This window comes from Nelumbo lutea, chromosome 5 (genome assembly GCF_056320005.1).
Source record: "Nelumbo lutea isolate HS-2025 chromosome 5, American lotus-T2T, whole genome shotgun sequence".
In the NCBI taxonomy this organism is placed as follows: domain Eukaryota; kingdom Viridiplantae; phylum Streptophyta; class Magnoliopsida; order Proteales; family Nelumbonaceae; genus Nelumbo; species Nelumbo lutea.
Window position 1 is genome coordinate 10,980,193 of NC_142688.1, and position 12,053 is coordinate 10,992,245.

At 37.9% G+C, this 12,053-nt stretch overlaps 1 protein-coding gene across 3 annotated transcripts; it reads left to right on the forward strand.

Annotated features, from left to right (window-relative positions):
* The first annotated feature begins 394 nt into the window (after positions 1-394).
* LOC148850307 (E3 ubiquitin-protein ligase MBR2-like) lies at positions 395-10,387 on the forward strand. 3 transcript variants are annotated; one of them, XM_088946550.1, is made up of 7 exons: positions 395-1,262; positions 2,392-2,537; positions 4,336-6,206; positions 9,421-9,474; positions 9,771-9,869; positions 9,958-10,101; positions 10,187-10,387. In XM_088946550.1, exons 3-7 carry the CDS (start codon positions 4,428-4,430, stop codon positions 10,316-10,318), a joined length of 2,208 nt encoding a protein of 735 aa, XP_088802676.1. In that variant the 5' UTR covers positions 395-1,262; positions 2,392-2,537; positions 4,336-4,427; the 3' UTR covers positions 10,319-10,387. The 3 variants fall into 3 exon arrangements, 2 of the variants coding, with proteins under 2 accessions (XP_088802676.1, XP_088802677.1); XR_016099589.1 differs by having other exon boundaries at positions 946-1,262; positions 9,421-9,624; XM_088946551.1 differs by lacking the exon at positions 2,392-2,537.
* The last annotated feature ends 1,666 nt before the right edge of the window (positions 10,388-12,053 follow it).

Genomic DNA, 12,053 nt, shown 5'->3' on the forward strand with positions numbered 1-12,053 from the left:
ATGAAACAAGAGAGAGAGAGAGAGAGCAATGTTTCTGTCTGTGGGTTAAAATAAAACTCGAAATTAGAAAAATAAAAAGAAAAGCAGGCAAAGCTGGACTCCTTTCAAAGGCTGGTGGGCGATGGCCTGGGGAAAAAACAATAACAAGGTCCACAAATGAGAAAAAGGAAGAGGAAGGCGGAGAGGAATGAATAGAATGGAATCGATCAATATTCAATAGACCATGACTAGTTTAACCTTGTTGGGCTGATTCTTCATTAGTTTAATTATAGCTTAGTGGGGAGACTCAGAAGTTAGAAAGCGGAACCCTTATTTACTATTACAGTCTTGGGCATTGCCCAACAAATTTTATTTACTATTATATATTTATAGAGAGAGAGAAAGAGAGAGGAATAGGATAGATGTGAAGGCAAAGGGAGGGCAGCAGCTTCCAGCTTGGCGTGAGGGAGGTAAGAGAAAGAGAGAGAAGTGGTGACTACGGCGCGCATCGGGAGGCGGACCGCTTTTACATTGTCGAGCGAGAAAGGAAAGGAAGAGCGACGAGGGGTCGGGGGGTCGGCCGGAGAGAGAGAGAGAGAGGTGCGTTGCGTAGTCACCCTGCCTAGTGCCTAGTGCCGAGTCCTCCCTTTGGTTCTCTCTCACTTTGTAATTTTTGTATACACGACCTAGATCCTAGAAAACAACTGTAAATCAATGCAACTCTCATTGGTCAGCGTCCCAACACGACAACTTAACCTTACTTTCTCACTTTCTCTTTCTTGTTTGGAGATTAATTAATATTAAATATCATTTTTTATTTTATTAATTAATAAATATTAGGCAATTAGGAGGCATTGCCAATTTGCCGTTGCTAATGCTACCTCATTTATATTCTCCATTCTTTCTTTGTTTGGATTAACACTTGATTAATTATTATTTACTGTCCTTTCTCACCCTCCTCCCACCGTTCTCTCTCTCTTTCTTTCTATTTCTCTTTTCCCTCTCTCTCTTTTCTTCCTCTTATCTCTTTCTTCTTCCTCCTCCTCTTCCTCTATATCTGTTTCTTGCTGAGTTCCTTCCATTTGTCACTGGATTTTGTTGCGGTATTCTTCTTTTGCACAGAGACTCTAGAAGAGAGAGGAGGGGGGAGGACGTTTCCTCATCTCTTTCGCGATTCTTTTTTATCTTTTTCTTTTTAAATATAAAACTACCGACCGACCCACCGATTGACCGATCAAGTGATCGATCTTTTCTTTGGATCCTCCTTGGCTTCCGTTTCTCAGGTATTTTTTTTTTTATCATTTATGGATTGTTAGTCGTTTATTTGTTAAATTTATGGAATATAATTCTGTGATTTTAGGAATTCTGAGGAAAGCTTTGGTTATTTCTCTTTCTTCGTTAATTTATGTTTTTTCATTATTGGATTTGGGAGAGGAAAAACACGGTTAATATAGGTTCATCTAGGGTTTGCTCTGTGGTTTTCCTTATTCTCATCTTTATTTTTTTTGTTTTTTTTTTTTTTGAGTTTTGACTTACTTTTTCTTGCTTTTCTTTGTTTGACGGGAATGTTTCTATTGTCTGCTTTTGATTGTTTTCGATGCTAGGTGATTCAGAATGAATGAAGATTTTTGGTTCCTTGTTGGCAGGGGGGGGGGTGGCTTTGGTGATTATAAAGATCACAATTTTTTTTTTTTCATTATTTTCTTCTTCAACAGTTGGTTTTATGGATGCAACAAGGTTTTCGTGTTTGTACTACTTTGTAAAGGCAAGGCTAATAGATATTACTCATGCATGCACGCATGGATGATTCCTTTGTCCACCGCTGCATGGTTATGATTCTATAGTATAGGGTTAAATACAAGACATGGATTTTATGTGCGTGTTAGTAGTCGGACTTACATTCTTCCCCTGTTAAGGACTTAGGGATCTGATGGTGATGCATCGGTCGTCCTCCTCTTGGGTAGCACGGTCATTGCTAGAAAACATTTCTATTCGTCTATATTAGAATAGAAGCTGAGGTTTGCAAGGCTCTCAGACAATATTTGTTTGGTTTTTACCAACTTATAATCTTCGCCCCACTATGGCAGATTGAGACTGCGTTTAGGTCGATCATCGATTACGAAAGGAGAGCATGTTGGAAGTTGGAGTGAGGAAGGAAGAACTTTTTGATATAAAATTCATTTCATGGGATTGCTATGTTTCGGACTTGGTGCTTGTTTCTCAAGCCAGATTCTTCTTTTAACATTTTCTTTGGCATTATACCTCTAGAACCACCCAAAGCGAAACATTTTTAACCTAGTTTATTGTGTTGTGCTTCTTATCTTTTGGACTTTGACTGCTGTTTTTTTATGAGTTCTCTGAAGTTGTCAACTTGCTTTCCTTGCATGTCATTGTTGCCTTGTGTTGCTGTAGGATTCCCAATGCCAAGTTGCTGTTTAGCATTATCTTGGTTAAGGAGATGACTGTTGACGTTCTATTGAGGCTTTCCCTTTGGAATAGGACAACGTTCAAGTCTCACTTATTAGCATTCACTTCAGTTGCTAGGATCATCTGATGTGGTAAAGTTGTTGGTTTCTAGAATTTATTCATCTACTTTTTCTCTCTTTAGGTTTAGCAGTTGGTTAATAACTTGGTTTGCTGTGTTTGTATAAAACCTCTTTGAATAAATGGATAGTTTTGAGGAGGCATACATGTGCAAAGAATTAATACATGTGTAATGAACCATATTAAGGGACATACTCAAGAAGCATACATGCGAAAAGAAACATAGCAATAAAAGATAGCAATACATGTGTAATGAACCATATTAAGGGATATGCCTCCCATGCTCCTTTTTCTATTTGACATTGCCCAATATTTATCTTGCAATATGAACATCTATTTCAGCATATTCATGAAGCAATGTTTCTCGGAATTTACCAAAAAAAAAAAAGAAACAGTGTTTCTTGGTGTAACAAACCACTTTTCATTCTGGTTTTGTTGGATGCATATTTTGCATTGGTTTTGCCTGAAGAAGCTTCTTGCGTGGAGGTTTATGTGAAAGTAGTAATTTATTTCTGTAAGTTTAGTTTTATGTGAAAATTGGATTATTGTTATTAGCTTCACTGATCACAACTCTAATAACATAAATCATTATTTTTTTTTGGAGGCTGCCATGCAATAAAAGATAGTATCAGAAATGATCTTATTCTTAGGAGCCTAGGAGTAGCTCCAATTTGTGATAAAATAAATAAGGGAGGGCCGGAGGGGAGGTCGATTAAGATGGTTTAGTCATGTACAGAGAAGACCATGTATGGAACCCGTAAAAAAGAGTCAATCTATTACAAGATGACAGGTCTAGAAGAGTTAGGGCAGGCTGATAAAGGACATGGGTTGATGTAGTGATAAATGATATGAGGGCCCGTAATTTCACAATGGATATGGCACTGAACAGAGTGAAATGGTGGAACAGGATTCATGTAGCTGACCCAAATATATTGGGACATAGCTTAGTTGGGTTGAGTTGAGTTACTATGCGATAAAAGCCTATGACTTGAAGGGTAACCTTTCCATTTACTATTTTTCTAAGTGATATTCTGAGAATGAATGGTGTAAATTTTTAATTGAAAATTGTACAACTGAGTTACTGAAGTTATGTCAACAGGAGAATGCCACTTTTCTTTCCTTATCTTTTATTTATTTATTTTTCTATGTGTGTGTGCGGGGCATTGGTTGGAAAGTTCAAGTTACTCTTTATGGTAGAGAGATATTTAGATATGTTTATTATTTTTACTTCTTATCTGGGAGCTATAGGTTAAAGGAATGCTGCCAATATCCATGTTAAATATCTTAAACAAGAAGCTATGAGAATCAGCTGATTCAGTTCCAGATAATGGTCATCAGGACCTGAGGTAGTATTTTCCTAGTATACGGTGAATTCTTGTGATCTCTATATTTAGCACGAAAATCAGTTCTTTTGTATCACTCTTGAAAGTATGGTCAAACTAGTTTATTAGAACAAATCCCATTTATTGAAGGGTGAAGGGAACTCCATCCTTGAATATTTGAGTGCAGAAGAATTATTGTCATGAGTTCTAGCTGATTAAAGCACAATATTTTGACTATCAAATAAGGTACAATATTTTCATTGGTTTGAATTACTATAAAATGCCTTTTGAGCTTTGCAGTATTTTTCGAATTGTTATATTGGTTTCTAATTCATAGACAAGGAGTGCATGCTGAATGGACATACTTGTCATTTTCCCATTTTCTTCTTTGTGTTTCAATATTTTATTAAGGTGGTATCATATCCTTCGCTGCACCTAAGCCTGTGATTTGTTGGACTAAAAAGCAGTGTATATTCTGTATTCAATGCAGCTTGCATGGCTTTAGGATTGTGAAAGAAATTCTATACGTAATCCATTACTAATTTGAAGCCTTATTTAAGAGAAATAACAAAATTGCCCCTAATGCAAGGGCAAAGGAGTACTGTGGATTCCTTACCCGAAGCTTTTGAGTTTGACCATGGATCTGGTTCAAGTAATACCAGTATGGATCAGCAGCATTTTTGGAACACTATGTTAAATCCAGTAGAAAACCGGTTGCCAGAATATATACTATCTCCTACTGAAACAAATACTACATATGGCAATTCTTCTAATCTTGATGGTCGAAGTCTGAGTGGCTGGAGTTTGGGTGAATCTAGTTCAGGTGGTACTCAAAACCTTCGTGATGAAACTAAGATGGAAAATGGATGGTCATTGTCTCCAAGTGCCCTTGCTGGAGGCGGGTCCACGTCGGAAGAAAGGCGATATGAGACAACTGGTATCCTTTCTCTCGAAAGTGTTAATATAAGCCTGAACAATAGTCAGGATGCCGATGCACCTTTGCTTTTGCATAATTCCAGATCAGATGATATCCCTCGGAATATAAACTTAAATGCTGGATATGTAGGAAGCAGTCATATTGGTGGTCGAGTCATTGAAGGTGGCGGGTGTTCTCATATGTTTAAATCAGTTGAATTAGAAAATGAGCAAACTCCATCTTCTAGTGGTTCTACTGATCCCTTTGTAAGTGCTTCTGCAAGTTCTGGGTATTTGACAGAAGAGAATGATGGCAGACCAGGTTGTTCGTTAGACGGTCGACGTTTGTCCTGCAAAAGGAAGGCCCTTGAAAGTGCTTCTGGGCCATCTTTAAGTGGAAGTTCAAGTTGCTTCCAGCGAGCTGAAAATAGTGCATGGCATGCTGTTCCTACTCGTAATAATGCTACTACCAGCTTGACTATATCTACAGCTGGGGAGAATCCTTCTGGTGTTAATCATACAGAGCAATTGAACCCAAGAATTGGTATTGGTATGCGAATAGGATCTGGCAACCATCCTGTTTTAAGTGCAGCTGGAAATGCAGAAAGTTCACAGAGAAGTTTCCGTATGAGAACCAATCCTGCACACCAACAAGATTCTGTACCATCTAATCGTTCATCTACAGGGAGTGCCATAAGACGCTCACATGCTTGGTCACCCCATCAATCATCTAGACATTTTCCATTTAGTCCTTCTTTGGAGTCAAGGCAAACAGCTACATCAGCCAATGCAACTGGACAAGGCCAGTCTAATGTAATGCATATTCCTGGGTTGCCACGGAGTGTGCACCCCCTCCCTTGGAATGGGGGTTCCAATTCAAGGGGTGGAAGTTCATCAAATCCGGCCATTTCTGGGGATAGAAGTACTGTATTACGAGAAGAAGCAAATTCAAGAAGCATCCCAAGAAACATTTCAGAGCATCCTGTGTTTGTACCAGCAACTGAGATGAGAAACTTGGCTCAAGACCCAACAACCTGGAGTTTGGCCAATGGGAACATGAGCCTTCCTGGGAATGTTGCATCTTCTTCCCGAATTGGATCAAGTTCAAATTCCCATCCTTCACCTTCTCCTGCCTGGGTCCACCATCACAGTCATCCCTTTCAATATCAACAAAGACTATCAGAACTTGTCCGACGGTCCTTGTTTGCTTCTGCTGGATCTGAGTCAGGGAGCCAGACTAATAACTTACCCCCATTGCGTTCAGGGCCTGGCTCTTCTTCACAAGAGGTAGTGCCTTCTTCTGGAGCTTCTCACCAGGGGAATCATCAGCCCCATCGAAGGTCACCATTCTGGATGGATAGACAAGGTGATGGTGTTCTTGGCGTTCCCTTTTCATTGAGGAGTTTGACTGCTGCCAGTGAAGGGAGAAGCAGACTAGTATCTGAGGTTTGTTCTTTTACCAAGTTCATTTGGAGATTTCCTATTTCTGTGCATTTTCTGTGTTATTTTACCTGCTTATTCCTTTTTTTTTTTAAATCTTGGAAAGAAAGTTTCATTATAAATACAATCTCCATTTTCAAATGCTAATAAGGTATGGTTTCAGGGGTGCATATTCTCTCTAGTTGAGTACCAGGACAGTAGTTTTATACTTCATAAGTATGTTATAACATGATTATGTGTATAAAAACATGATGCACTTATTGAAGAGAATGCAATTTATCCTTCCTGAAGTTAAGCCCTGGTGGTTACCTGATTATTATTGTTATTTTTGAAGTAACTGAAACATTTTATTAATGAAAATGAAAAGGAGGTAATTAGTACAGGCAATCCTTTGATAGGGTAGCAATTATTGACTTACCTCAACAGTGTTTGTTACAGGCAATTACATGCTAGCCCAGAACCTTTGGTTTCTATTAACCCCTTGCTTAGCTTAAACTTCAGCTGCAGATCTGTGCATCCATTGTATCTTTGTAACCATGCTCCTTTTCAGCCATGCAATCTGCTTAAGTTCATTCCTATTGTCCCAAACTGCTTTCTGACTATTTTGTAACCATTCAGTGACAACTTTAGAAATAATGACAATCTGAAACTTGATAACCCATACAAGTAATATGGTTAATTTTCTCAGAGATTGTATCCATTTCTACATTTTAAACTCTAGCAGCGTAATATTTGTATTTCCTGTTTATCTGCCAAGAGGAATCTTGGTGAAACTTTGCATGTGTATGTCCATACTTGCTTCTGCAATTATTTTAAGCCTTGGCCTCTAGATTCTCTCTCACCAGCATCTTGACATTAGAATATCAGGAGTCCAGGATTGGAGGTTGGATATTGTTTAGTATGTTACAAAGTTCTATGCACTATTGAGTTCATGACCTGCACTATTATATTCATGAACCAGACACTCTTTTGTCTCTTTCTTGGTTACCTATGTAGAAATGTAAAGCTTACTAGACATTCAGTGATATGATGTGCCGAGTTTTGCATCAAATGGCCAAAACAGCTCGAACTCTTCATGTCAAAAACACCCAAATTATTTGGCAGATTCACTTAGATTCACTTTCATGTTGGAAGGTTATCATGATTCTTTTCTGAAATGTAACTACAATGCTATTGAGTTTATGGAAATGGTGATACATTTTTGACATGGGGAAGGGCAGACCTGTTGTTTATTGGCACCTTGTTCTAATAGGTAAATTTGGTCAATGTTTAAAATTCTCTAGATTATTTCATACTTAAAGGTATTTATTATTATATGCATCATTTTTATTTGGTCCACAGGGTCAGTAAAATGTCCATTATGGTATGGAAGATCTCCTAGGTTAGACCCATCTAATTGTGGGCTGAAATGCCCTTGAGCATGTCCAACATGCATTTACTTGTGATCCAGGAGAAATATTTTCAACTGCTGGGAAGGAATATTTAAGAAGTAACCTACCAACTGATGGTGGCTCAGTTGGTAAGTAACTGGCTATTTGTTTTTTTTTTTTTTTTTTTTTTTTATCAACAACACTTTCATTAATTCATCAGTAGAAGATTTACAAGTGGAAGACAAACACACTTATCTTCCAAGAGTCACAAAGAACTTCAAGAAAGGAAAGAAGAAAATACAAAGATACAAGGACACTAACATTACAACTTAGCCCAAAACAAGGAATCCCTTTCTGCCCCTTGTTTTACTAAACCGTTAGCTAGGGAATTAGCTGATCTCTTAATCCAACATGTCTTAACTTCCATCTCCCGCACCAGCCATTTGAATTTCCAGTAACTGGCTATTTGTAGCAGAGACCTGGGATGAAATCCCACTGCCACTAGGGTTGGGGGGTTACCCCCAGTTTGTGTAGCCCCATGAAGTGAAATAATATATATAAGAAGTAATCTCAAGCAATCTACTTGGGTGTAAAACAAAATTAAGAAATAAAAAAAACCTCAGTTTTCAATATTCTTGTTACCATTTATCAAAAAATGGTAAAGAAAGAAAAAGCTTTTGGAAATAAGTTTTCTATAAAATCTTTACTTGATATATAGATTCCTGGTTGTTTGGTTGAAAGCATAGAAAGTGATTGGGAAAACCATCTTTATTATTTGTGGTGACAGCCAGCAGAAAATGCTACTGAACATTGATGATCTTCACAGAAGTAGATGGGAAGAAGCCGAGGCCGGGAGACTTGAAATTGGGATTCGTTAGTTGGGAATTATATGAGCTTGTTCACTTTTTTCACTTTGGAAGCTCAACTTGGAAAATGATATTATGGCGTAAAAAAGGAAGCCATGTCCCAAAAAGAGGGGCAAGTTAGGAAGTAGATTTCTCAGAGGAATTCTATTTCCTGCATGCTGAACTTGAAATTTCTATTTTTTTAAACCAATTTCTGAAACTTGGTTGTCTGCCCAGCCAAACAAAGTGAAGATGAACTAGGTTAACTCTACAAATAATACATGCACCGACATCACTGTTTTTGGTTAACAGTGCTTTTGTAGATTCACAAAGACTAGAGGAAGAAACTTATAGGGCTACTTTTTTATTTCCAAGTTCTTTCACTAGAAATGACCTATTCAGTCAGTATTATCTATGTGGCATTCTTGTTTGATTTGATGATTGCAACCACCATTTGAAAATGATTTCTGGCAAATAAATCCTTTAACTGTATAAAGCAATTATAGAACTTGCATTCCGTTGCAAAATTGGCTACCCAAGAAAATGTAGAAACATTATGGATACCCTCAGAAACAAGTAAGCGTATTGTGTAATTTACATAGTCAGTTGAAATAACAAGGATGGGATGACAAGTGATACAGAGTAAAAAATGCACGACTTTAGGGGCTGAGTCAGAAATGCAATTGCTTATTAGTTATTACTTGTGGAAGGACGTTACTGAAGGAGATTGCTTGACTGTCATCCAAACCACTACCACTGCCATTAGAGAGAAGAAAGCAGAAATTAAGAGAGAGAGAGAGAGAGAGAACTTAAAAGCAAGTGTCAACTCTCTGCTTTTGTTGAATTAGCAGCTGATTTTGTTCTGTAATTTGATGCTCTATCTGTTATTCAGTAGATTGGTAATCTTACATTCTACCAAATCATTAGTATGGGGGAAGCAGGAAGCTGTAGTTTCTCACAGAAGCGTTCTGTTGGGGCTAACATTTTCCATTGTATTTTCTCCAGCAATTACGCAGTGTCCTGGACCTTGTACGTAGGGGTGAAGGCTTAAGATTTGAGGTAAGATATAGTTTTGTTTTATCATGTGTGGTTGTTAATTTTAATGCTTGAACCCTTATAATTACGGTATGGTTGGTATGACTTCCAATGCTCTGGTACTGGCTTGGGTTTGACGAAATTGCCCCTCCCCAAACAAGTCTGGAAAAACTGGTCAGTTTTTTCATAAGACTTTGAACAACTTCTTCTTTTGGATAGATCTGTACAAACAAACCTTGTATGGGTTTCCGTACCTTTTCCTTAATGCTTTTGATTTCACTCAAATTTGAAAATTGGTTTGAACATGTGATGTTTTTCAGGATGTTGTGATACTAGACCAGTCGGTATATTACGGGGTGGCTGACTTGCATGATAGGCACAGAGATATGCGGCTTGATGTTGATAACATGTCATATGAGGTTAGAATAATGTCGTAATAAAAATTAGTTATGATGTGTCATTTACCTATGGAAGATGGTTCAATTAATGCAACAAGTGGAATCTCAGGAATTATTGGCATTGGAAGAGCGCATAGGCAATGTGAGCACTGGATTGAGTGAAGAAGCGATTTTGAAGTGTCTGAAGCAGCGAAAATATTTAGCCATTAATATTGGAGCTCCGTCGGAGGGCGAACCATGCTGTATCTGTCAGGTAAGAGTTAAAATTGGCCTGACGTCAATTACTATTTAGCTTTAGAAGTGTAGAGCTCGTCTGAAAATCAATTGTTGTTTTTCAGGAAGAATATGTTGGTGGTGAAGATGTAGGAACGCTGGATTGTGGTCATGACTTCCACACAGGTTGCATTAAACAATGGCTAATGCATAAGAATTTGTGTCCTATTTGTAAAACAACAGCCTTGGCTACATGAGAGAGGGAAAACACCATTTGATTCCTTCGTTTATCGAATCCAATGAAATCCAACACCCTGGGTGGATAATATCTTGTTTTGCTCCTCTTTTTAGTCTCTTCACGACAGTGGTTTGGTGAGTTGTCGTCAATGGCAAGCTCTTGCAATGTCAAGAAGGGCGACATGATAGGTGTGGCATGCACAAATGCAATTTTCCATTTCTGGTGGCCTTGACTACTTACTGACCTCTTGGGGCAGGGGTAGGGTAGAGTAATGATGCTGGCGTTTGGTGAGGTTCCCAATGAGACCTTCGTCTTAATACGTAGTAGTTGTCTTTTTCTTTCTGGACTGGAATACCAGGTCGTGGCGTTGCCTTTTGGTTAGCTTTACCACCAGGATCCCATTAGGTATAGGGCCTGGGCCTTCATTGGGAATTTAATTAACAAGGATCGGAGAGAAAGACGGAGGTGGATTTCCTTCCATCTGGCTTACGGATTTGCTTGTGTGTGCGAGCATTGACTGTTTAAGCTTGCCGTATACGCTATAACTTGGGTTATTTAGTGAGAAATCGATGTGTTTACAATGAAAGTGTATTTGGGATTTTTGGCCTTTGGGTGCGCGTTAGGCCTTTTTCAAGCCGTACGGAGTTGAAAGGAAGGATCCTTTTCTTTGCATTTGGTGGGAAATTATTTCGACTTCTGATTATGCTTGCTTCGAGCAATGATAAGTCCAGCTGGGGTGGCAAATGAGTCCTTTTGCAGAAATAAGAAATTGGTGGGGCAGTGAAGTGAGAAAATGGAATTAGTAATATACAATCATTTACAATTACAAGCGACATGTAAAATGATAGGTAGGGAATATTTTTTTTGGTAAATTACAGATTATTACCCTGTTGTTATGGTAATTTTGCTTTAGTACCTTAATTTTAAAATGTGTTATCGCCAAAGGTTCAAAGTATGAACACGTATCGGCTGATACGTATCATTCTGGGACTCCTCTGATATGTCCCTACAGTGGGTGTGTCGGGGGTCTGACCAGTTCAGGGGGTGGAGGAACCCTAAACTGGTCCGCCTGAACCAGTTGCAAAATAAAATTAAAAAAAAGCATCAAAAGCTGTATTGATTCGCTTGATACGCTCATACCGTCATATTGGGTGTATCAATATTTTGAACCTTGGTTACTGCAATACTTAAACTCTCAAAAACTACCAATTTACATATGCACATGATGTCACATGTGACTTGAATCATTTCAAAATCTCAAAATTAGCCTTCAAAAGAAGATATCATTCATCGTCTTCTTCCTTGAAACTAAACTAGAGCAGTAGCATCTTCTTCTTCCCTCCAACTTAGAGATGAGCATAATTTGGTTAAAATCGAAAAGCCAAAAAAAATTTAGTTTTGGTTTTTTTGGGTTTTAGTTAATTTGTTTTCAGTTTCGATTAAAAATTTGGTTAACCAAATTAACCGACTTTGGTATATAATATATAAAATGTAATAGATAAATATAATATAATATAATAAAAATTGCTTTTATAATATATGTTATATGTTCTATTATATAAATTAAAACCCAGCCTCAGAAGTTTCCTTTTGGCATCTAAACCGGGCTGGAACTGCAAGCCTACAACTGAATCATGGTTAGACATGTGGTTATTTTCTAGTAAAGCAGCCTGATTATTTTTTTCTTGTTCATCCCTAAGAAAGAGACATCAGTCCATTGGAGATTAAATGATTTCATTATGGTTTTTATGTGT